Genomic DNA, 26,134 nt, shown 5'->3' with positions numbered 1-26,134 from the left:
TTACAGAACTGAGACATCGGTAAATCGGAAACTTCGCTAGATATCCGACTCATCAAGTTTCGAGTTACGCCATACTTCTGTCGCGAATCCAAAACAGTCGATGAATCGTAACTCCGTAAGGGGCAAGTTGTCTTCGTGTAGTTGAAGCGGTCAACCGGGGGGAGAGACACCGGGCGGGCGGCACCAGTTGATAACCAGCGCTCATGTATAAATGACACTGGAATCACAGGAACTAAAGCCGATACTCGACGATAGCAAATAACATGACGGCATGGTAACTTCAGCGTCTGGTTGAAATCGCAGTCACAGCACCACTCCATTTTTGAAAAATTGTGACGATGATCTCCGCTGATAACCTCAACGGTATCGCTTGGCTTTTCAAGGAAGGCGTATAGCGCTGTGGCTTCACTCGAAATAGCAAACTCGTACTCAGATTTCATCGTAGACGCTACCCAAGATGTACAAATACGCAGCACCAAGTTTAACTCCTGATCATAGCCATAATGCGTCCACCTTCCTTTGAACGACTCTCTCGCTAAACTTTCATTTTCTACGCGACGCTGATGACGCATGAGAGACTCCAAGCACTCCTTCATTGTGGACGATGAATCAAGATCGAGTTTGAGCTTTCCAAAATTGGACTCGATGCGATTATTCGTATTATTGCGAAAATGCGGCAGTCTTTGGCGGCGATATCTAGTCCACATGTCCTTCGACTTGTCCCAATTCTCACAGAAGTATTCCCAGAAGGAGGTGTTCCCATGCGCGCAGGAAAACTTCTCCAAAATAGAATAATTCTTCGCGTATTCCTCGTTGGACGGAGCGTCTACCAGATTGGAGAAGAGATGATTCATCGAGTCGTACTCGTCTGCCGAATAGCGTCCGAAGCGAGCCTCACGAACCACACTTCGCAAAAACTTCAAGACGTGAAAATGACAGAGCAGAATAGTAGCATCCGGAAATGCCTCCCGTATCACACTGATCTCTCTCATGTCTTTATCAGCCATCACCACGCGGAGCGACTCCCAGATGACATTGGCAGTTTTGAAGTGGCTGAGGACCTTCCGCATATGCCAATTTGAGTTGGTCTCGATAACGGAGTGCTGTACGAACTGACCAGACCCGAAGGCATCTATCACCATCAGACTGCAAAGCTGGTAGTCGTATCTATAAAACATAAAAACAAGTGTTAAAAAGAATGAACAGTTTAATCCTGTTTTGAGCCGTAGCTTAAAACCTGGTAGGAAACCTGGTACGAAACCTGATTCGTATCCTGTTGGAAGCCTGGTTGAAACAAGGAATGTAAACCTGGTGTAGAACCTGTTATGAACTTACCGATTGGTTCTGTGCGTAGAGTCCACCAGCAACAGCTCCGGATACTTAGCAAACGTCGCTCGCATGTGGCCTGTACTCAGTGAGATTGATCCTGTCTCCCCCGTTGACGTGTCATCGACACTTACCACGTTGTTCTTGTCTTCCTCGCCGAAGCCGACAAGGAATTCGGCAACAGCCAAATCATCATCGGCCTGTCCACGGAGCTCATTGCGAATTCGGGTAAGAAGATTCGCCACATCTCTCTGCGTCACTTTGTACCTGGAGTTGTCACGGATGTACTCGTAAATTCGGAGACTCTTGCCTCCAGCGCGTACCATCAACCGAAGGTCTTCGACTAGAGGCTCAAACATCGGAACTTGGCGATTGTGTGGATAATGTTCGTAAATGTCCTGGGAAAGTTTGTGGTTGTGAGTGTAGATGGGATTTTTGATCTCTAGAATCCACTTTCCTTTGTGGTACACACTCTCCGCAGTAAAGCGAAATGGACAACCAGTACCTCGAAGCTTGAACTGCTGTCTCTTTCCAGATCCACGGCGGCGGGTCCGCGACCCGTGCGTACAAATGTATCTCCGGCGAAAACGGGGAAGGTCTTCGGGTAAGTATCGCATCGAACCACCGTCCTTGGCGCGCTTAGAAGCACGCAGCATCTTGTTGCGTTTGACGACACTCTCCGATTCGTGCACCACAAGATGCGCACTTTCGGATTCGCAATACGATTCGCGGTATTTCTTCCAGCTTTCCCAGTTTGTGTGGTAGCGACGCAGCTCCTTCCCTTCAAAAGAGCCCTCCTGGTCTGCTGGAAACTCCTCGTCGCTAGCACTGCCGCCAACCTGCGTGGCCACCTCCCTCTCACCTTCCGATTCTGAGACGCTGGACAAAGAGGCTGGAGGATCTTCGTTGACGGACGCTTCGTCTTCAGAGTGGGCTTTGCGCTTCATTCCTCCAGCACGGCTCAAATTTGGAAATGAATGGATTTTGAGAAGCTGCGCTGCAGAGATACGTGCGATCAGGTGCCGTATCATGAGATTAGTAGGTGTAGGGGAATATTTTTAAATCATGGTATTTTACTTTATTAATTACAGCCTGGCAAGAAACCTGGCGAAACCTGTGCTTAAACCTGGTCAATAGTCGCACGGCTATGCACCAAAAACCTGGGCAGTAGGTTGTTCCATGTTTATACTAACGTTACCGGTACAAGTGATTAAAAGTCACGATACTTGTAAAAATTCCTGTGTATACACCAGCCTTGACTGCGAGGTACAGGAGCACTTTGTGGGTAACACACTGTGGATGGCCTCTCAAACGACATTCACACCTTGAAAGCCGAGCGACAGATTGGTCACACCGCCGCTGATCTTACAGTTTGGATACTGTCCTTCCTCGTCGAAAGTCATGACCACCTCCGCGGCGCCGTGGCCATTGACGATATGTGCGTGCTCCATAAAAAGCTCCTTGCCGACCTTGAGCGAGATACAATTGACGATACACTTTGCCCTGAACACACTTGAGTCTGGCCTCGACGATTTAGGCCCTGGTATCGCCGTCGTCTGGGTCTGGGATTAAACAGGTGAGAAAATCCTAGGCTCCATCATCTGGGTGCTCGGTCTGGGAATATTGTTTGCGATCTACACACCCTTCAAATCGTTATCGCGAAACGGTTGGTCGGCTACACCAGTCCATCGCGTCGTCATGAACGCAGAGACGACAGGCTTTATGAACCTTCAACTACTCTAGCACAGCAGGTACAGTCACCGTTTCATGGCGCGGCAGACCAGGTCGCTTCAGTGGGGTCTCCAGCAAAGACTGTGAAGCCAGTGGCAGTGCAACCACCCGCAGCCCTAGCACATCGAGCAAGGATGAAGACTCTGAACATAACAGACTTCCACGGGAAGCCCAGTGAATCGATCGAAGCGTGGCTGGCGAAGATTCCGCAGGAAGTGGAACGACAGGCAGGATTGGGTGGAGAAACTTGGGCGGCCAATGAATTATACTCGGGTGTCAGTGCGCATTTACAAGGAGAAGCAGAGGATTGGCTGACAACGCTAACGGAAACCATGAGAGAGGAGGATAAGACGCTGAGCTATTTGGTCAAGAAGCTCCGCAAGAAGTATGGCGTCCGTGACAACTTGTTCAAGACACAACAGAGGGCCAGGGTACAGCAGCCAGGAGAACGACTGGGTGACTTCGCTGGTTGACTAAGACAAATCGGTTTCGGCAAAAGAGTCCCTGAGAAGTCCTATGTGGAAATATTCATGAACAGCATTAACAATGACGATGCAGTGCAATTGGCTGAAGATGCGAGCGGTGTATACGATGAAGGCGCTAAAGTGACTGACTGGCGAGTAACCAAGAAGCGGTACCGTGAGGACGGGACAACTGAGAGGTAACGCGGATGGAACCCCCGCAGCTAAGCGGAAAGCATCAGTTACGGCAGTGATAGACCAGAGCGACTGGAATAAACTGGGCCTGGGAGGACTGGTAGTGAATGAAGAGCAGCCCATGTTCGACACCGAAGAAGATGCCATCAGCCAGTGGGAGAAGTCCGCAGGAAGAGACCCACTATCTATCGCAGCTCTGCAAGCATTGATCCTAACAGCTCGCGGTGGTCCTGACAAAACGAAGCCGGTAGCGATAAAGCCAAAAGCAAGGGTAGACGTGAAAGCGGAATCACATGAGACCATGTAGGTAGACTATCTACCACGCCACTCAAGACAGCCGACGGACCCAAATTGGCAGGAACGAAGTGGACGCGGAGGAGACAGCGGCAGCGGACACTATAAACCGATGGACGCGCCCGGCGTTTAGCAACGCAAGTTGAACACAAAGTGCGGCTACTGCGGTAAACTCGGATATTGGTGGCAAGAGTGCAGAACCCGGCTGAGAGACTTGAACGGTCAGCCACCGACACAACAGCTGCAGCAGCCGGCGTAAGCGACAACAAGCACGAACGGAGGAAGTGAAGCCCCTGTAGCCACGACACCAGCCGCGCCAGTCTCTACGCCAGCAACAGCTCCGGAAATGGCCAGCGACTGTAGAGATGGGGGCTCTGCTGTTCGCGATTGACGAACACCCCGATGCTAACCGAGAGGAAGTGAGGAATGTCCGCACACGAGCCAGGAAGAGAAACACCAAGCGTGGGTCGAGCTCCACGAAGATGGGTACGAGATAGTTGGTTCGGTCCAGGGGAAGAGCGGAAACCCCGGTGGTCTGACTGCGACAGGGTGTGACACCACGAGTAGCTTAGTCCAGGGAAAGAGCGAGGAGGCGAGAGAAAACGAAAAGAACTGGCGACAGGTGACCAACTGGGGAAACCAGTCGGGGCGGGCACCACTGAGAAGGAAGAGAAAGACCCTGCGGTATTGCGCGAACCAACAGTCAGTGGTGATGCGTCGTAGAGGGCACAACAGTCGGAGAATGCGGTGGCTGAGAGCCCACCGAAGCGGGTAATGTCAATCCCAGCAGAAGTTGAACGCCAAGTGGAGCCACTAAGCGCTGGAAGAGCGACGTCAACTAAGCGACGGAAGCAAAGGGCTGAACATGAGGTGGCAGCAGAGCAAGGCATCCTAATGGCCCTGAAGCGGGAAGCTCGTGCGAGAGTACTCCGAGTGAGATCCCGACACCTAATTGAAGAACTACGGATATCCACTGGCCTGGAACAGCCGAAACGGCACCGGAGAGATGCGCAGATTGCCGCTGAAGTAGTGAAGCGGAAAGAAGCAGCCAAGCAACTGGGGGCGAACAAGAGCGAGGTCGTGGATAAGAGCATCTCAGCTGCCAAGACAGATGGAGATACCCCGCTGAAAGACACTGGTGGAGTCTCGACGGATGAGTGGCTGTAAGGGGTGGCAAAGTTTGAGAAAGAAGCACCCGGTGATTTGGTCGAGCAAGGATCACTTGCAGAAATACGAGCTGCGCGAAGGGAGGCATTGAAGAACGCCAAGCGTTTCCGGTTCGTGAAGCGACTCCGACGACTTCAATGGCGGAAGGAACTGGTGTCGGGACGTGTTGAACCAGCGAAGAAGAACCGCAAGTAAGTGCGAGTCGCCCCATTGCGTGCAGTTGGAAGTGACGGACTGAGCTGCTTGCCTACGGCATTGTTGGCGCTGGCACGGGGGTATACGCAAGAAGTTCGACTTGGCAGTTGCGTCCAATACAGTGTAGCTGGTGAGAAGCTTAAGAAATACGGACGATGCATTACGCGGAACGCTCCAGTCGACATTGTGGAAGGATTTGGCGGAGGCATCAGTCGAGTCCTGGAAGGTTGGCGATTCGTGGGCCCTACCCAGTACCAGCAGAGGATACAAGCTGACGCACTTTTGGTAGAAGGGCAAGAGGATGAACTCCTGGTGGGCGAAAATTGGATGGTGCAGCACCAGATTAAGATGGACTTCAGCAAGCGGGAGCTGAAATACGTGAGTGTCACCGGAGAGTAGGTGATTTGGCTGTTCACTTGTCATGGAGTATCGGCCCTGCAACCAAGGAAGGCAATGGTACGTCTTGCTAAGCCCGGAAGTTGGCGAACAGCACCAGTAACATGGTTCACATGCGCGTCGACGCTGAAGACGGCACGGAAGGGATCTTCATGCAGAAGACAATTCACCGAAGGCATTTACTGCTAGCACCTACGGTCGACACTGTGAAGAGCGGGATGGTACGGATCTCCGTGATGAACGTAGAATGCCGCCGAGAGAAGCTACCGGCAAGAGAGGTTCTTGGAACATGGATACTAGTGATGGAAGGTATGCAGTTGCTAAGGTTTAATGGTGAACTGGAGCGTGAGCGTGTAGCTGAGTGGGTGGAGACACTCCGGAAGGCCGATGCTAAGCCCCTCGAAGATGAAGACAATCTGGACATTGTCGAGATGGAGCCGAAGGGTAGAGGCTTAGTGGCTGCATTGTTGCGACAGTACTCAGGGATCGTGGAGAAGAAACAGGGATGCCCATCATTAGCGAGGATAGGAGTGGAACACAACATCAATACGGTTATGCTGCTTTGATCATGATGCAAAGGCGCCGGAACGCGGTGGCAGAAAACGGGCTGATCGGCAAAGAGGCTAACGAAATGTTGGAACAAGGAGTGATCGAGTACGCTGAAGGTGCATGGGGATTTCCAGTGGTTATCGTCCAGAAGAAGGACGGGAGCGTCAGGTTTTGCATCGATTACAGGGCCTTGAGCGCAGTGACCATCAAGGACGTCTACCCGCTCCTGCTGCAGCACCCAAGTACCGATTCAATAGGCCCAAATCTGAGTCAACAGAACCGACTGTTTGTGTGACATAATCTGGTACAAAAGGTAAACTGTTAGTAAAACTGAAAGGTGAGTATATCCAAAAATAAATATAAATTATAAAAATGGAAATTTATTTAGGTCATGGATGAATTCACGAGGAAGCATTTACGTCGCCGTGATCGTGGTGGCCATGGCGAGAGCAGGACTGTCTCCTAAAGTATTGCTACTAGCGACCACCCGAACTGCGTATTCCCGTCCCGGTGTCAGGTCTCGGATCGTGTGCGCGCGCAGTTCGAAGCGCGAGATTCGCCAGGCTTTGGCCTCGTACGTCACGGGGAGTTCACATGCACTGCGACCGGGTTCGCTGAGGTCTACAGTGATCACATTGCCACTTTTACTCACCACCTTCATCACACAGCGTTGTGTAGAGCTTGACGTGCTTGTAGTCGGGCTGTCGGCGACGATGAAGTAGTCGCCAGCGGCCAACGCCACGGACATCGTCACTGTCAACTCGCCGTTTGCGGTTAGCTTCTGTGCGCAAGCTTCACACAGTGCGGGTCGAGCGAGATCTGCGCTCTCAAACACGCCACTCTTCGCTGCGAGGTTCAGGATCTCTGGCTTCAACGCGTTGGTGATCGCCGTGGAAGCGTCAATAGTCTGGCGAGCGATGGGACCTGCCAATGCAGCCGAACACTCGTTATTGAACACGTTGTTGGCATCAAAGCCAATGCGCCCTTGTCCACGCTTGGGATCGAGACCAGGGCCATACGTTGAGCACTGCGCAACAACCAAATCAGGCGGCGTGGCAGTACAGGTTGCATCGGCCGCGTCCCAGTACAGCAGTGGGATGTCCACTGGAGACGTGGCCACGGCGGCATTCTCCGCGACATCGTAGCCTACAGAAGGAACTGCAACGGGTTGCGGGAACGAGACGGTGTACGTGCGACCGTAGTCGTACGTCGCCGTGTCGGCGCCCTGTATCACTGCCGTGCCGCCGGCATAAACGCCTCCAAGCAGCTGCAGCGGTGTCTGAAGTGACGTCGCCAGGTTGGCCGGGTCCACACAGCCTATCCTGGTGCCCCCATTGGCAGTTCGCACTGTGAACTTCTTGTTGGCAACGTTAGCAAACGCGTTCGTCGCAACAAGCGTCTGCGTCTCAATGTACTCTCCACATTGAGTTGAAAATCCAGCACCGTGGTCCCATTCCACGCGATATTTGTCAGTGTTGCCGTCTTCACTACGCGGGGCCGTCCACACCACGAGCATTCCGTGCGAGTAGTCGATCATCTTCGCCTTCACGCGCAGTGATCGAGGGGCGACAGGAGGGCGTGCCACCAACAGCAAGCCGGCGGCGTCTGTCGCTTCTTGGAACGGCCCGAAGCCCACGCTGTTGTACGCTGCGACGCGTGCGTAATACGTCCCGGCAGCAAGCCCGTCGATCACGTACGCGAACGGCAGTCTCCCGACATGCAGTTGAGCTCGGCCCTTCCGTTGCTCCTTTATCGTGACGCCCACTCCAGTCGTGGTCGTAACAACAATAGGCGGCACATCGCCTTGTGCTGTGGTAAACTCGACCGTGACGCCTTTAGCCGTCGCACTATCAGAGCACACGGTCGTCTGTGCTGTATCGCGATAGCGAACGTTCACGCTTCCAACGACACCCAGTGCCGTGATTGCAGTCGCCAGATCCTTCGCGGTCGCCGTTCCAACGATAAAATCTGTCTCGAAGCCGAGCATTTTTAACTTGAACTTCATCGTGTTAGCCACCGCGACATTCCCCGTCGAGATGCACACTAGATGTTGCAGCTCCGGCGTAGCGTCGACAGCAGCTCGTGGAGCTACAGTCGTCGGAAGATGCGGCACACAGTCGATCAACTCGGCCGTGGTGCACGCCAACAGGTTCGAGCCAGACACCTCCAGCTTATGACCCAAAGGTGGTTGTGTAGCAAGCGGTGACCGCCATCGTTTGTGTTGGTTACCGCCGTATTTACGCTGCAAGAACGTCACGAGCCATGTGTACCCGCCTGCCGTCAGCTCGCGGTTCACCGAAACATTCTCAATCGTAGACAGAGCTACAAGAGCCGCCTGCATGTCCACAGCCGAGATGTCATACGCGAGTTCGGGGCTCCATTGACCGTCAAACCCCACGCGGAATGTACCGGCTAAGTAGGTTTTCAATCCTGCAGTCGGAGCAGAGACTGTAATCGTAGCAACATCATCCGTCACGCTCTGCGATGCGGCCTCGAGGGCGTGAACCACTGCAAACGGCTTAGCAGCTGTGGCGAGAGCACTCGTAAGCCACCACTCCACGCGGAACTCTGTCACAGGCTCACCACCATCGTGAACAGGTGCATCCCATTGAACAAGAACTTGAGAATCAGATAGGACGTCAGCACGTGCGAGACGGACGGCGCCGGGTACCTGTTCTGCGAGTTGAATCGAGACAGGTGTAGGTACTGCCGCGTCACCCCACCCGTCTGCGTTATGAGCACGAACGCGCGTGTAAATTGACACTCCGCCGCCACTTACCAGCGACTTCATGTCCAGCTCAAGACGCTGGAACGGGGTGACGCTGATCGACGGGGATTGCGCAGCTTGCAACGCGTAGCCGTTCGCTGTCAACGCTGGGAACATGCGCGCCTCCATGTCCTTCGTAGGCGCCGGGAATTCAACGAACGTGACGCGCCAGTCGTAGCCGTTTTTGTTCACTTGGCGATCCACGTCCGCGTTGCTAACAACGCTCAGGGTTTCTAACGCAGCCTTGACGTCTTCGTCACTAGCATCGAAGGGAATGGCGGTCGTTGTTGGCGCCTGATAAACAGTTACGAAGCTGTCCTGGTCACGTCGGACAGACGGAATACCCGCCGTGCCGCCGACGTACGCACTACAGCCGTTGATCCCCACGTCCAGTATCTGTAGTGTCTGCATCTTACCGCGCACTTGCACGCCCATAAACTCCACCGTGTACTCAACCGTCACTCGAACGCCTGACGTCTCAGTCAGAGCACGTTTTACACGGACGTCATCAATTCCGGCAAAGTTCTCGAGCTCCCGTTCTAAAGCTAGCATATCTCGCGACGCATCACTTGCAAGTGGACCCGAAGCCCACACGAGACAGCCGACGTCGTCGTTTAATGAAGCGCCTCCGTCGCCTCCTGTGCCTAGCGTTAAAGAGCTCACTTCGTCGCCAAACTGGACGCGGAACCCGCCAATGTTGTACGCCACAGCAGCGCCAGTGACAGTCAACACGATCCGTTGAATCTCTCGAGTAGCGCCGCCGTGGAGCAAGTCTAGTCTCGGTGCTAAACTTACAGCTGCAGTCGGATCTTCCAGACTTCCGAGCTTCAAACGCTTAACCGCCGAACGAGCGCAGTCGCATCCACTGGTATCACACTTGCTGCGTACACGGAACGTCGAAAGCGCTTCCAGATTCTCGGCTTCTAGTCTATCAGTTGACGCTCTTCCTAGCCTAATGTAGTCACCGCAATTGATCTTCATCTCGTCCACCAACGTCACCTCTGCGCTACTTCCGATCGTGCCGAGTTCAGTCGCTGTACTCACAGCCGAGTCGCTCCGGAAAACTGGCAACGGCTCGCGTCCTCCTGACGCATCGAGTCTGGACACTAGCGACGAAATACTCGATGAGTCCAGTACTTTCCACGGATCATCTCGCTCGCATAAAGGCAGCAGCGCCGGCCCGCGATGCACGTAGATATTGGGGTTTCCGGTGCCCAGTTTTGCGGCGGCTTCGACACAGTTATGGTCAAGTTTCAACGTCGTACCGGTAACAGCCGTCACTCTGGCACGGCACGTCGCAGCAGCTTCTGGAGTTGAGCCAATAGATATCCGGGTATCAACCACTACGATATCCACAAGACGGTTGTCCAGTGCGGCCGACAGCGTGATTGTATCAACATTGTCGTATGAAGAGCTGGTGATCGGCGCGACGCCTATTACCACGAAGATCGACAGCCCGTTCGCTAGTTTCGTGCCCGGGTCGACACAAGAGTGTTTAATATCGACGTGTAGCTTGTCAGTGTTTACCGCCGTCACTACAGCTTGGCAGGCTGCTGGGTCTGCTGGGCCCTTTGCAGCCGCGCCGACAGCTACCTGCGTACCCACAACGATCACTGCCTGAAGGTCCGTACTTAAAGTTGCTGAGAGCGTGATGGTTGATCCACTGTACCCGGCAACAGTGAGACCGGTGTCGGTGGTTCGAAGCTGCCACGCCACACTGCCGTCGAGACAGACACTCGCCTCTTCGTTGCGAATGCGTACTCGTTCTCCTCGGGAAAAGGAGTCGTGCAGGGAAGCAGCGCCGTAGCCCAGTGTGCTGTCCGGTTTGAGACGCAGTAGGAAGGAAGAACCACCCGCCAACGCCTGTGCAGAGGCCAACGCGTCCACTTGCTTGATCATCCGGCCGTGGAAAGACCGCGCATCCACTGCAGCTAACGAAAATGTACTGCCGGTGAGGAACGGACCAGTGTGGGCGGCTGTTGTGACTCGTGCGTATTTGGTAGTCGGTGGCATGTCGTGCACAACACTAGTATCCGCGAACTTGGAGTTCAATGCTGCTTCGACGCGAAAGCCGTCCACAGCACGCCCCCCAGACGAACGTACCTGGTCGAATGAGATCTTCAATAGTTGATTGGATAAAGAACGAACTGCCACGTTTTTCAGCGCAAGCGGGGCTCTCGTGGGCGCTACACCAGTAGCCGAAGCCAAAGTAAAGGCGCCCACTCCACGCTCGTTTACTGCAGCCACGCGCACAAAGTAGATCGTCCCCATAGCAAGCTGAGCGATGCTGTACTTGACAAGGCCATCGCCAGACGCGCCGGTCGCACTTACGACAGCCGAACCGAAAGCCTGCGGGGCCTGTCCTACAGCGATGCTCGTCACTACAACGTTTGCATTGGCTCCAACTCCGTTCGGGTTTAAGAGCCGATCGTTCGCTGTGAGTAGTGGGAACGTCGGACTCGTCCGTGGCACCTGCGACGTGAAGGTCACCATCCACTCGAACTTGTTTGCACCGACAGACAGACGCTCCACGCGCACTAATCCGACACTTGGCAACAGCTCTAGCGCCTCTTGCATGTCTGCAGGAGTCACGTCCATCGACAACGGCGTCGTGCGCCACTGCGTGTACAATTTCGCGCCAAGCACCGTGTCTCCAGCGTACGTAGTTGCTGTCGTACCCAAATCTGCGGCTAGCGTACCAGCTGCTTGGTATCCCGTCGCGTCAGCCAGAGGTACTTGAGAAGCCGTGAACGTCCCTGTCGCCGATACCAGGTACGCCTGCTTGTTGATAAACACCGCGTCACCCACGGCGATCAATCCGGTTAGATCTTCACTCGTCTTCAAAAACGAAGCGCCGTGCTCTGCGTCCACAGTTCCCGGCAAAAGACGCCACGGATATAGATCACTGCCGTCTCCGAACGACAACGCAAAGTTCCCTCCAGTTATCGTTCCTGTCGACTTAACTAGCTGGACCACAGGCGCACCGAACAACGGTTCTGTTGCGGCCTGCTGATACCGTTCAACCTGGTACTGCAGGACATCTGCTGATCCTTCGGGCCACGAAACCATCAACGCCGTCCCTGGAGACTGAGCAGACAGGTCATTTACAGCAGTCACTAAGCTGAGAGCGCTTGGCTTTCCTCGTGGCATCTCTCGTGGTGGTTGAGTCAGCACTGGCACACCCGCTCCAACCTTTCCGTTCTCTGCGAAGATGCGTACGTACGTCCACTGTCGGGTTGTTAGTCCGCGAATAGTGAATCGGTAAGCTCCATCTGCGTCGGCTACTAGCGTACTTGTTGCTATCGTCACTTGAACAAGTGCGTCACCGTTGAATCCACTGTCAAACTCCGAAGACGTGTCCCATTCAATCACGTAGCCAGTGACGGGCGCTCCTCCAGTGAATTTGGGAGCAGCGTAGCTGACCATCAGCGACGTAGGTCCAGCAAGCGTCAGAATAGGCGGCGCTAGCATGTTGAACGGCGATCTAGGAGCCGACGGCGGCTCGAATGGCACACTCAGCGAGCGAGGTGCCGTAACCCGTCTCGGTCCGTAACCCAGCGCGTTGTATGCCGCTACTCGAGCGTAGTACGTGTTTCCAGGAGTAAGGCCATTGATGATGTACTCGTACGGAACTGGCGTCGTCTTAGCATCCACGACAACCACGCCACAGTTAGCTCGCCCACTCACCAGCACATTATTGACTGTCGAAGGACAGTACGTCACTCCGTTCAGGCTGCCAACCTGGGTCCCTCCAGCTACGGTAAGCGTTACTTTCCCGCCGGCAGCGTACAGTCGACTTGTGTACGTCAGCGCCGGAACGACGTCCATCTCGCTAAGGAATGTGATCCTCCACGTACACTGATTCTTGGTCACGCAGCCGTCGCGCGTCACGTCCACGTCACCGACGTTGGGTAGGTTCTCGAGTTCCAGTGCCATTTCTTCTTCTAATGCGGACGCGCTTAGTGCTGACGTACTGAAGACGCCTTGGATGTGACAGTACGTGCACGTGGTCGTGTCCAGTGTAAGCACAAACGAGCCGGCCACGCTGCCAGTGGAATCTGACGCCATGCTGATCGTTTGGACTTGAGGAATGGTGTTCGCGAACTCCTTTGTGTTAATCCACTCCACCAGATACTTCGTCACAGGGGATCCGCCGCCACCGTTGGGATCCGCTTGGGAGATCGTTGGCGGTGGAAACGACACACGCAGCGAACTCACGCGCACATCCGGGTCGTCTTCGTCCATAGGCGTTAACGAAGAAAGAATAATGTATGGATACGGCGGAGGGTCACTGGAAGTGATTGGAGCTATAGCAATACTATCACATGGAGGGCCGTAGCCCAGCGAGTTGTGTGCCGTCACGCGGATGTGCGTAGTAACCCCCATCGCGAGGCCTGTTGATAGCTTGTAGTCGTATGTTTCCTGTGCGTCGAGAGCGAGCGTCTTTCCTGTAAAGTCTCCACATCCATGTCCTCCGACGACTGAGATCGCAGACGCCGTTGGTGCCGTTGCTGCTACTTGGAGGCTGCACGTGATCGACCCAGCACCTACCAGTATCCAGTCGTCTTTTGCCAGCCCAAACGTGAGTCCAACACCTCCGCTTATCGACAGTGTGTTTGTAGCAGTGACCAAATCCGTGATGCAGTTCGCACAGAGTTGACGAGTCATCCAACGCGACGGAGCTTTCGAGGCCGATGGAGTCACGACCTGCGTCTTCTTGTTGGCCGACAGAAAGTCTGCACTTGAGTCCCATTCCACGCGGAACGAGTCGACAATCTCCAGTTCCGACCAGCTACTGGGGTCGGTAAACGCGATCATCAATGAGTTCTTCGTGAAGCCCAGGACATTCGACGTCGCGCCAACCACACCGGCTCCCAGCAGCTGGAACGGCACTGTTAACGTCGGCGGCGCAGGTAGTTGTCGCGTGGTTGCAAGTGTCCCCGCTGCGGCACAAGATTCGATACCTGGTTCACATATGAACGTAGCGATTTGAGTCACGCCGTATCCTTCACGGTTCTGCGCCCGGACACGAACCGTGTACTGCTTGTTTGGTACGAGCGGCTTGAGGATCGTTGAGTGCTGGTCTTCGGCGCCAGGCAGGACCACGACCGAGTTGTCTGTCGTCGAGTCATACAGAGCCTTCAGGTTGACGGCTTGACCTGTGAATGTGTCGCAGCCGTGCTGCCGCTCCAGATTATAGACGACTAGGGATCCAGTCCACGCTGTCTTGGTGAACGTTGCTGCGTCCTTGCTCACAGTAAGTGTGCATACAGGAGATACACTACTTAGCACCACGATCTGTCCACTGGCCAAGCCAGCGTTAAAATTGAGCGTGAGCGTCGGCGTTGAAGAGGCTGTTCCGGCTGTGAGCGCTGTCACGCAACCGGAGCACAGCAACGGCTGCACGGCAAAAGCTGCAGTCGAGTACTCGACGAGATACTGCGTGATGGGAGCACCGTTGTTCGACGGTGGAGGCTTCCACGCGATGTTCAATGCTGTTCGATCGGCACGGTTGCTGGCCACCGTGACGGAAACTGGTGCCAGAGGCGGCGCGGCAGGCGCTAGAACTGCGTCGCCGGCAACGCACGGGAGATCATGGCAAAAGGCCTTCGCACGCAGAGGCGCTCCAAGCCCGACCGAGTTGAGAGCCGCAACCTGCACCGCGTAAGTTACGCCGGGTTCCAACAAGCCGCCATTCAGCTCTGTACCCGTCCAAACATTCCCTGAAACATCAATGCAGCCACCCGTGGCGTCCGTCGCCACGGCTTCCAGTTGCGCAACGTCAGCCGTGTGAGCTGGAGAGCTGCCAGAGGCTCCAGTCGCACTCGAACCCGTAAAAGTGACCCGGAAGTGCCGAATGTTACCTGTCTCGATGTCAAGAGAGACGTCGACACCGTCACTGCCAACCAAACCGGAGATTGCAGTCGCCAGATCCGCAGCACTCGTAGACGCGAGGATGCACGCCGTCGTAGGCTCCACGGAAATTGTGTACGTCCCTTGCGTTAAAGGCAGAGGACAGGTCGCCGAGCCACCCGCAGAAGACACGAATCGGATCGGTAACTTGTTGGCTGGAAGCGTGTTCAGCGCCGCCACTTCGAAGACGCACGAAGCACCCGGTTTAACGACCATGAAGCGCGCGTTGGTACCCAGTACAGTCTGTAAATCTGGCGTCGTTCCTGTATAATCCATAGTGATGACTCCACCAACCGGTGCTGTAAATGACAGCAAGCAGCTCGTGCATATCGAAGTCGTAAAGGAGGACGACGACGACACGAGACGGAACGAACCCGTTCCTGGCGTCAACGACAACGACTGCACTTCAGCCCCCAATCGAAACAAACACGGGCCTAGATAACACGTCAGCGCAGCGCCTGTCGGGTCCACCATTCGTGCATCGTAGGACATCACCGCTTTAGCGTTTGTCGTCAACGCAGCCGGGTCCCACCAGCTCAAACGATAGTGCGTGATTGTCGCGCCTCCATTCCCAGCTGTGAAGTCCAAAGCGTCTTTCGTGGGCGGGACAAAGCTGACTTCGATCTGTGTCGGTTGGTCCTGGGAACTCACTTGCATCGTCACAGACGTCGGACGGAACGGAGTCACAGCACGCGGCATTAAGCTTTTGACTCCTGGTAATACGGTGACAACCGCGGCGTCTTCGGCAGTATTAGGCGTGCTCACGGACAGGACTTGAGCAAGAGCCGGGGAACCGTAGTTACCGTTGTAAGCCGACACGCGTACGTATTGCTTCGTTTTGGCTGGTAGGCTGATAATGGTGTATGAGACGCGGCCGTCAGCTCCTATGGGGAGCGCATTAATCACTTGAGAGTTGGCTGCGGCGGTGGCGTAGTTGGTTCTGGTGCCGCTGCTACTGATGGACCCTGCGCGACACGCGGCGAAGTCCGGCGTCGTGCTCCATTCCACGAGATATTTGGAAGATAAAGGCGACAGTGACGGAAGCCAGCTTACGCCAAGCGAGGCAGCGTCTACAATGGAAACGCGTACGTCTCGCGGTCCTGTGGCAGCCACCGCTCGAGGTCTGATGGTTAGTGAGCCGTCCTCGATTGGAGATACCACTTCCATGGGAGCGACTATAGTTGGCCCCGTATGTGCCACGGTAAGAGCTCCAAGCGCACTGGCGCGTACTCCATCGACCGAAGCGGTAAGGAACGTGATACTCCAGGTCATCAACAGATTGCTGGGCGTATCCACTCCACTGGTATCGTAAGGCGTAGCTGCTGGTCCCTTGGAGTAGTCCGAGCGCTTGACTGACAGGACCCCTACGACCGAAAGACGCTGCAAAGCACTCTGTAGCTCTAACGCACTAGACGCAACTCCAACTGTTGCTGTCTTGGAAGGATAGTTAGCGAAGGACAGCGTCATCGTCTCGGTTGCAAGCGCTACCTCGTCCAGTGTCGCCCCCGAAACTGTAAGATGAGTCACGCGCTCATGAGCGTCCACCGGCAGTGCTGTCACCGGGACGCCGTGACCGCGTGCGTTGTAGGCGACCACCGAGACAAAATAGTCCTTACTTGAACTCAGCCCAGTGATCCTATAGTCGAACATTTCGTCGTCGCTTTCTTTAACCAGAACAATGTCCGAGCCTGAAAAAATGCTCTGCAGGTCGAAGTTCGCACTGACATCCCACTGAACCTTGTAGTGCACCACACGAGCACCTCCGTCGCCCAAGGGGGCTTGCCACATTACATCAAGCGTATCTACCGCTACAGAAGCGACTTGAGCGTTTTGTACTTCCAATGGCGGTCTCGCTACTGGCTGGAGCGCACCAGGGACAGTCACGAACTTACTCGTGAACTGTTCGTTGGACGCCGTCAGACGCACGACGTAGTTCGAGGTGTTCGTTAACTGGCTCAATGATGTCTGAGTGGGTAACCCGCCTTGTTTAAGCGTGAGGGCTTCCACACATGGCGTCACACCGGACAGTGTCCCACCACAAGCGCTTGGGGTAAACGGCAGAGTCGTGTCCGTTCGTACGCCCAGCAACGGCAGGTCATCCGTTGTGCTACTGAACGTCACATCCCAGTAAACGCCGTACCTTACTGCTGGGAATGATGCGCGCTGAGTGACTTCACCTGTCACCGTCACAGACACTTGGCCCACCGTCGACAATCCCTCCAACGCGACACGGACGTCTTCCGACGTGGTGTCCACAGCCAACGCAGCAGTCGATTCTCCTCCAACGCTCAACATCACGGTTCCACCTAAGTCCACTGGAGATCCGCTGTAGATGAAAACTCGCTGGACTTCGTGCTGCGGCGTCACGACCACCGTAGTGACGGCAGCTCCGTTCATACTGCTACCGTCGACACTGCCCTTCACCAGTTCTGTGACACTCAGAGCTAACGCCGACAAGTAGTCGGGTGACGTCTCCGAGCTCTCGTAGCTGGCTTCCGTGACCTCAATGAGCGACACATCTCCGATCGAGTCACTGAACGTGACGACCCACTCGTAGCCGTAACCAGAAAAGATGCCGACACTGTTGCGACTCACATGGGCAATCGCACCTGGGACGTTCAATGCATTGGCAAGCGCAGAGCGCAGACCGTCGCTCGATACGTTCCCGAGCACAGTTGTCGATCCAGACACGTCACCAACACGAAGTTGTAGTACTAGACGCCGCTGTGATAAGTCGCCCAGAGAGCTGTCTGCCTTGATCAGTTGCTGCTCGGCGACACCCCGTCGAGCTGCGATCTGCACTGTGTAGTTGGACGCAGTAGTCCCTCCTGTATTGAGTGGTTTTGTCCACGATACCAGTAGCTTGGTAGGCGACCGTGGCTCAACACTAACGTCTCGTGGAGCGTCTGGGACGCTTTGTACTATGAACCGAGCGGGTGTTGATGCACGCGTCGAACCAAATACGTTGCCTACGCCGTTCCACGCCGACACACGGACGTGGTATCCAACGCCACGACGCAGTCCCTGTACGTCGTAATGCGCCATTCCATCGTCGCGTACACTTAAGTCGGTCTTGTTCACTATTGCGACGCCGTAAAGATCACTGTTCATCGCTGGAAGTCCGCCGAGCTGTGTACGCGTCGTATCGCACGACTTGGTTGCCGTCGTTACCGAGCTGGTAAGGTCTTTATCAATGCAACCGACAAGCGGACGGTTCGGTCCTAGGCGTGACTTGTACACGATCGTGTAGACGAAACCCGTGGGTGTCGCACTCTGACGTTTGTACACGTCGACGTCTCCAACCAGTTCGTTGGGGTCTGTGATCTGCGTCAGCGCTTGCTTCACAGCTATCGCACTGGCATTCGCTGGCATTGACGCTGTCTGCTGCTGGTTGTAGCTCAAACTGAAGAATCCGCCCAGCGCTCCAGCACTCGTAGAGATCTTGACCATCTGCTGTTCGAAGCCGTTGAACGCGCGTATAAGTGTCGCTGTCGCTAGCTTAGCTCCAGTGCCGGTTAGCGTACTGGTCGCCGCCTGAGACGTACTGAAATCCGAAAGGAGCTGCGTGCTGTCCGTCGACACCTTCAGTAGTGGGATGTCCCCATACACGTCGCCCGTCGACGTATCTGCTCGGAATGGCGTGGTCAAGAACGTCACGAACCAAGCAAAGCCAAATCCAGCAGCAACGCGTCGAATGTTGACGCGGCCCACAGTTGGAAGAGTCTCGAGCGCAGCAGCAAGAGCATCCGAAGTGATATCCCACGGCAAACCCACCGTCACGGCACCCTGAAATGCCAACCGGAAGGAGCCACGCACGTCGTACGCCGTCGCTGAGAGCAGCAACAGCTGCGTCGTGTGTTCTGCGAAAAACACTCGGTTGATCAAGCCGGTCGAGATGGTCGCCGCTGTCTTCGCACTGGAGATAGCAGTCACGATGTCCGGGATCAGTGCATCTAGATCCATAGCATCCCACTCGATCTGGTACTGTGTGACGTCGTCCCCACCGTCGTCAAAGCTGTCGCTTGACGTGTTAAAAGACACAGTTAGGCCTTGATCTGGTGAGGATTGCATAGGTGTCAGGAGGATGTCGACAGGGGCTTCTGGAAGCGTCTTTGGTACTCCAAATCCTGGCACAACGGGGTATCCAGCGTCGATCGAATACCCAAACGAGTTGTAGGCGTACACGCGCACGTAGTAGGGTGCGCCTCGCTCGAGTGACCCGATGACAGCCTCACACGGAGTCAATAGACAGCCAACTCCAGGATTCACCACAGCTTCCCGTTCATAGCCGAACGAGCTTCCTTTCGAGCTTTCTCCATTCGTATCAGCTCCCGAGTCAAATGTCCGCTTCGGGTCCCATTCGATACGGTAATGCGTGATCACATTGCCACCGTCGCTAGGTGGGTGTCGCCAGCGTACGCGTAAAGTGGATCCACTGTCAGCAAAGAGCGCGACGTCAAGAGGAGTTGCCGGTTTCTGCTTCGGTGCAGCTAAAGTCAAGGGCGACGCCATGGTCGGAGCATTGCACCCGAGCGAGTTACACGCACTTACTCGAGCGGAATACGGCGTTCCAGGGGGTAACGTGTCGAGTACGAGAGAGTATGTATCTGTTGCGTTTGAAGCTGGTATAGTCTTGGAGTGATAGTCCGCAGGCAGAGCGCCAGGTACTGTCCACCCCAGTTGAGCTGGGTAGTTCCCGTTCGCTCCGTAAAAACTCCCTGATAACGTCAACGTCGCTGTCCCCGTGACCACCGACACGGCCGTCACTCGCCACAGTCCTTGCGATGTCGAGATGTACATGTCCGCTAAGGCGCCGGTCGCTGCCGTGTCCGTACTTGTGACTTGATTTGAGCCCTGTATTGCTGCTACAGTGATGCTGCTGCTACCGACAGGGGCAGCGAGTTGGGCCCCCACGTTCGTGGTGAGGATCGTCGCCGTCAACTTAGTTGTGTCGATAGAAAGCACTTTGCCTAGTACTGCTGGAGCCTCCGACAGGAACGTCACTGCCCACTGGTATCCTCCACGAGACGTGAAAGGCGTTCGCTCCACCTCCACACTGCGTAAAGCAGGCAGCGCTTCCAGACTTTCCTCCAGTTCATACTCACTTACATCGACAGGAAGTGGCTCTGTGTACGTGCCACTGTATTGGACGCGGAACGTGCCTGTGACCACATCTGCTGCATCCTTACCGAAGATCTGGAGGATCTGAACCTCGAACGGAGATGTATCGACACTCTGTGGCTGGTACCAGTCAACGATGTAGCTCCTAACAGCAGCGCCATGGGCGTCCGCAGCTGTCACGGGAAGCCACGAGAGCAGTAAACTTGTACACGACGCCGCCGTTGGGATAGAAGAAGACGCCGGCCTTACACTCAAGGCGACGCCACCACCCGTTCCATCAAGCAGCGGCGCGGCTTTACTTCGCGGCACTTCGAAAGAAGGCACCGTTTGCCCAATTGGACCGACGCCCATGACGTTCTCTGCACGGACTTGTATGACATACGCAGCGCCCGGAACCAGGTTGTCGACGGTGTATTTAAACCGCAACGAAGTCGGGTGAGCTGCTAGGAAGAATCCCGGCTTTTCGCGGAAGCTACTGAAAGGATCAGAGCTCAAACGGCCTGGGAGATCAAGACACCACTCCACCACGTAGAACGTGACGATCGCGCCGTTGTTTGCCGTGGGTGCGTCCCACCACAGTCGAAGGCTAGTGGATGAACCTGCTACAAGGCGCGACTCGACATTCGTTGGAGCAGCGGGGGCCGCCATCGGCTTCATAGACGCCGTCGCGCTAGGAAGACCGTTGCCTGCCGAGTTCTTGGCTAGCACGCGAACGGAGAAGCCTGGACCATTTGTGCCGCCCACTTCCCCAGGCGCTTTCGGTTCAACAGAAGCTGCAGGTTGCGTAAGACCTGAGATCACGAACGTGTATGGATCTCCACGCTTTGGGACGTCCGGAGGCGTAAACGTGACCGGGTTGCTCAGTAGATGTACAGTACTGGTGATACTTTCCGATGCAATACACTGCATGCCGTTCGCTAAGGCCTGCGTAGCTCCTTTTGAACACACCATATACGCTTTGCTACCAGTGAGCTGTGTGACATCCACTTGTATGTCTGGCACAGATCCGACGCGAGAATTGAACGTGATGGTGTAGTCTCTTGAGTTTGCTGAGGGCGCGGGTATCACAGTCACGTCTCCTGCGCCATCCAAAGCCTCGAGCGCTACTTCCACGTCGGAATATAAAGCTGAGGCTGGAAGGGGGCCGGTTGTTTGGCCGTTATCAAGAGTTAGAGTGAATGTTCCTCCAGTGTTGCTAGTGGCAATCTTCAAGACTTGCACCTCGTTTGACCCGTACGCCGCGTACGTCCACCACTCGACTTGATATCCCGTCACCGGCGCGCCGCCGTCGTCGTCCGGCGCGCTAAAGTGAACCGTTAGTGCGTCAGCAGCACTGATTGTCAAGCTGATGTTTAACGGGGGAGAAGGCTTTGAGCCCTGCGTCTTGACACTAAACGGGCTCTTCATAATGGCGTCCGACCGATGAAACAGGCGCGCGCTAGGCACAATCCGCTTCGGTTGAGTATGCGACTGCCATAAGAGCGAGACGGATGCAACACCTGAATTTTCTCGATACTCCAGCGTGATCCCCGTAAGCCGGTCCTTGATCAATGCCACCGATGCGTTCGCCTGGAATTCTACAGCCGTGGACGCGTCGACGTCGAAGTCGTACTGGTCAATGACCAGCTGATTCTCGATCCAGAGCCGCGCACCGTCGTTCACCAGCACGAAGAAGACGTAGTCCTCACTGAACGAGGGTTTGATGTAGCCTTGCCATCGCACACTAACATGTTCTCGACTTGTCGGTGTGATCCGGTCTTCCTTCCACATGAAATCGATCAGAGGATCCACCCGTTCGAACGTCGGCGTGCCGTACAGCCAGCGATTGTCAAAGTAGCTGCCCATCAAGCCTCGAGGCGACACATAGCGCACGTCGAGCGAGTATGTAGCTTCACGAGGGGTGTCGTACACGGCCTGGTACGCGGCACCGCCTAGATAACTCACGTCTGCCACGACAGTCGACGCACCCCGCAGTACGGGCACGAACGCGTGGCCTTCACTGCCACTAACGGACTGAATGTTCATGTTTTCTCTCGTCTTCGTCGAAGGACACACGGGCGTCACTTGGATTCGAGCCTGTTTACCTAGGAGCAGATATCCTTCAGCATACAGCAGCTCGAGGTCGTTATCGCCTTGTGGCTCGGTGGACACGAGTGTGATTTGCCATGTGAATCCTCCGTTTGTTCCTGTAACTGGAGTGGATACTGCTGCAGCATGAATGCCATCCAGAGTCTCAAGCGCACTACGTAATGTACTGGCGTCCACATTCCATGGAAGCAAAGGCGTCGTGGAACCACGAAACGAAAGCGAAAATTCGCCGCTGATCTGCGACGCCGCTGTGGTCTGAAGCTGCTGCGTTCGCAGATAATCGCACGCTGTGACTTTGGCTTTCCCTGTGCCTGTTCCTCCACCTAGCTTCGTCGTGTCGACTGCAAGCGCCGGCAAGTCGCCCAACTCGGCAGCAAACTTGACTCTGTACGTGAATCCAGCGCCGGGATCGCTTAGCTTGTAGACGGATGCCGCGTTATCTGACACTCCTTGATAGATACCCGACAGCGTTATGGTCGTAGCAGTAATCGTAATGATAGAGAAGACCGGACCGTTTAGAAAACCGACACGGATCCAATCCCCCACCCCAAAGTCCGGGACAGTCAAGAAACTCGCCGACGTCGTCAGGACATTTGAGGTTTTCGTCACAATTACGGTGCCGGTTGCCACCCACGTCTGCACGTCAGGTGTGTCCACCGTAACAAACCCGCTTAGAGATTTGAGAGCTTCTAACGCCGCCTCAACTTCCTGAAGTCCAGTATTTGCCGGTAACGCTGCCGTCTTCTGTCCATCCAGGACCAGCGCAAAGGAGCCCGTTAGTTTGTTTCCTGGTCCAGCAGAGCTAAACGTCTCGACGACTTGAAGTTCCTGAACAGGAGCTCCTGTAAAGCCACCTCCCGTACCGTCCAGTAGATTCCCATTGGTGTCTCGTGCCTCAATGACGAAGCTTGAGCGTGAGTGGAATCTGCCCGAGTGCAGACCGTTCTGCCCTACTGCGTTAACTGAACCAGGTTTAAACGGAGTGCTCCCATCTACCGCTGTGCACTGAGTCGGAACGAGAGCGCCGTGCGCGACTATCGTGGTGAACGGACTCACACCAGTCACAGACGTCGTCACAGCCACTTGACCGTCAGGGTTCACGCCAGCAACAAGCGTATTCGTCGAAGTAGGCGTCAGCACTGGAATGTCACCTACGAGTCTCGCGTGACGCACGATCCGGTTTGGCGTGTACAGCGCTGAGTTCCAAAACGCCGTCTGGGGCGTACCGGCCGTCGCGGCCAGGAACGTGACAGTCCATGCTCGAGCTGTAGCCAAGCTGGTCGTCAGACTCACACTTACGCCATTGGTCCCGATCGAAGGCAACTTGTTCAACAGGTCTTCCAGTGTGGTGGCTGGGGCATTGTAAGGTATCAAATCTGTTGTGTGAGCGCCGAACTTCAGCTGGAACGAGCCTCCTGTGAGTGCAGCAGTCGACGTCACGGTCACGATCTGCTGCTCGTTCACGATCGGTTCTCCAAGCGAGATTGACGTCTTCACGTGCTCGCGAGACTGCGGGGTCTGTAATGATGCCGTCAACGTCGCGCCACTGCCGCCATCGCCGCTGTAGAGATTGTTGACTGTCTGGACGATACTCAGCTCCAGATCTGGTGGAAGCCGCGTGTACGTGATCAGGTAGTCGAACCCGTTCTGGTTGTTAACCGCTCGCGTCACTGTGATCGCCGTCGTCGCATTCATGGTATGTACTGCAAACACTGGCAGGTTTAGCAGCGCCTGCTGGACGTCCGTCGCGTTGGCTTCGAACACTAGCGGTGCTGTAGTCTGACTGAACAAACGCAGCACAAATGTTCCGCCACGGCTCGTGCCTGGTAGTGCAAACGCTGACGACACCTTATGAACCTCCGGAGACATTTGAGCGGTGACCACCACGGTGTGGCGACCCGAGAGCACGGGCATGTACGAAACCTTGTACAGTCCTTCAGAAACGTAAGCGACGGACGAGACCTCGGCCACCTGAGACGACAGATACGTCGTTCCGGCTGGGAACACCTGCACCTGTAGGTAATTGGTGTCGCTCTCCAGGTTGTTGCCGTGTGTGTCCTTCATCTGGACGAAGAACGAGGACAACACTCCTGACGTACTCGCGTACAGTCCAGAGCCGTACGCAGTACTTACTGTTGGATTCATCACTCCAGGATTGACGCGTACGTTCTTCGGAAAGCCGTTTACCATCTGTGCTGACCTCGGCTGTGTCAGCGTTTGAATATCGACGGCGGCGTTGTTGCCGGTCAAAACACCATTGTACGACGCCCCGAGACTCGTACTCACAGCTTCTGTGAGGTGCCTGAACGTCACAAGCCATCGACAGCCCTTCGTGGCATCCTCATTCGTACACGACACCGAAGTCGCGACGTTGCCAACTCCGACAGTAGAAAGCGCCTCAAGCGCGGTCTTCACGTCCGTGTCCAATGCGGCAAAGCTCAAGGAACCCGTCGTCTTGCCAGCCACCGAGAGGTAGAAGGAGCCACCCAGTGCCGAATCAGCTTGGGTTATCACGGCGTGCACTGCATCAATAGCTGGTAGACGTACGCTCAGCCTGTACACTCCTTTAATGTACGGCACCATCGATACCGTGTGGCGTCCAGTAGTGTCGCCGGCCTTGAAGACAGGGACAAAACCACTCGAAGCACCTCGATAAGGTTGCTCAAGCGGGACAGCCACGGTACTCAGTACGCCTGCCGTGTAGTGCACGCTGTTGGCCTCCCGTCCGACCGTAAGTTGATCCCCGCGCTTCAGTCCAAAGACTGAGGTGCAAGCCGTGAGCGAAGCTGAGCCAGAAGCAACTGAACAGGTGCCGAGGTAGTTCCAGTCTGTTGGTGCGATAGCAGATACGTCGAAGGACGAGCTGCTAAAGGCCGCACAGCCATTCGCAGACACGACAACGACTGCGACGGCGCTAACGGCGAAAGGTCCAGATACGCTCTCAGTGGTGAAAAAGCAGTCCCGACGACGCGCAGATGTGCCGCTGTTTGCGTTGATCACGCGGAATCGCACCCCAGCCTCCAGTTGACTCGCCACGTCGACGTTCAGTGTCAATGTGCGTGTGTTGATCACGAAGCTGACGGCGCAAGCTTTGCAGATGAACGTCGGATCATACTGCACAGCAGACTTGGTAGTCACGTCATTGATCCTTCCCGCGCTCGCCCAACCGTCGACGCCAACCATCGACACTTCGAAGGCGTCACTACCGCTGTGGAATCGACGGTTCCCGAACGAATCGTGGGCCTCCAGCACGAACGTGATCGGATCCAGTGCATTTGTAACGATGGGGCCGCCGCTTACATTCGCAGTCGTAAACCCGTCGAACGAGTTTCGCACTTGTGTCGAGTTGATCATGCCCGGGTACGCCACGATACTGAACGGCGTGTTGACTAACTCAGTTGAGGTGAACAGTGATGCCGACGGCACCGCCGTGCGCGTTAGACCAGCCATTTGACAGCTCCATTCAAGTTTCACGAACGACTGGGCGTCTTTCGTGCGATAGCTGATCTCCACACTGTAGTATCTGCCTTCCTTCAACTCGATCGGTAACGAATCGAACTTGTTAATTGCAGACGACACAGCCGGAGTGGCGAACAGATCCAGCAGCACCAACCCATCTACAACGAGCTTCACAGCGTTGTCGGCGCGTAGCGTAAAGACGTGCAGGCCAGACACCACAGCGCGCAGCTCGCCCCTCCATCGAATCGAGTAATTTCGGTTTGGAAACGGGTCCCCTAACGGAGACGTTTCTCCCCACTGGAACGACACCGCCGCGTCTTGACGACTCAAGTAGCTGTCTGTAAAAAAGGCCGTCGCGTAATACGTCGCCCAGAGACCGCCAGCCTGGCGTCGAACGAGTGACAGCGTGTACGTTCCAGCCCGCTGAGGAAGAAAAGTGAGTGAGAAAATGCCGTTCGTGTTCGGGTTCGAC

The 26,134-nt window shown here is 55.3% G+C and overlaps 1 protein-coding gene across 1 annotated transcript in view; it reads right to left on the bottom strand.

Moving 5' to 3' along the window:
- Positions 1-6,729: 6,729 nt before the first annotated feature.
- PITG_04980 (uncharacterized protein) overlaps positions 6,730-26,134 on the bottom strand; it is a gene marked incomplete at both ends in the record, with an annotated part of 31,653 nt that continues 12,248 nt past the window's right edge. The window contains one exon of the mRNA XM_002905621.1: positions 6,730-26,134. This exon is cut by the window's right edge and continues 12,248 nt beyond it. Coding sequence (XP_002905667.1) covers positions 6,730-26,134 — 19,405 coding nt within the window.

The sequence above is a fragment of the Phytophthora infestans genome, genomic scaffold (assembly GCF_000142945.1).
Source record: "Phytophthora infestans T30-4 supercont1.6 genomic scaffold, whole genome shotgun sequence".
NCBI lineage: Eukaryota > Oomycota > Peronosporomycetes > Peronosporales > Peronosporaceae > Phytophthora > Phytophthora infestans.
Note: the sequence above shows the minus strand (reverse complement) of the source record. Positions and strands in the feature narration are given on the sequence as shown.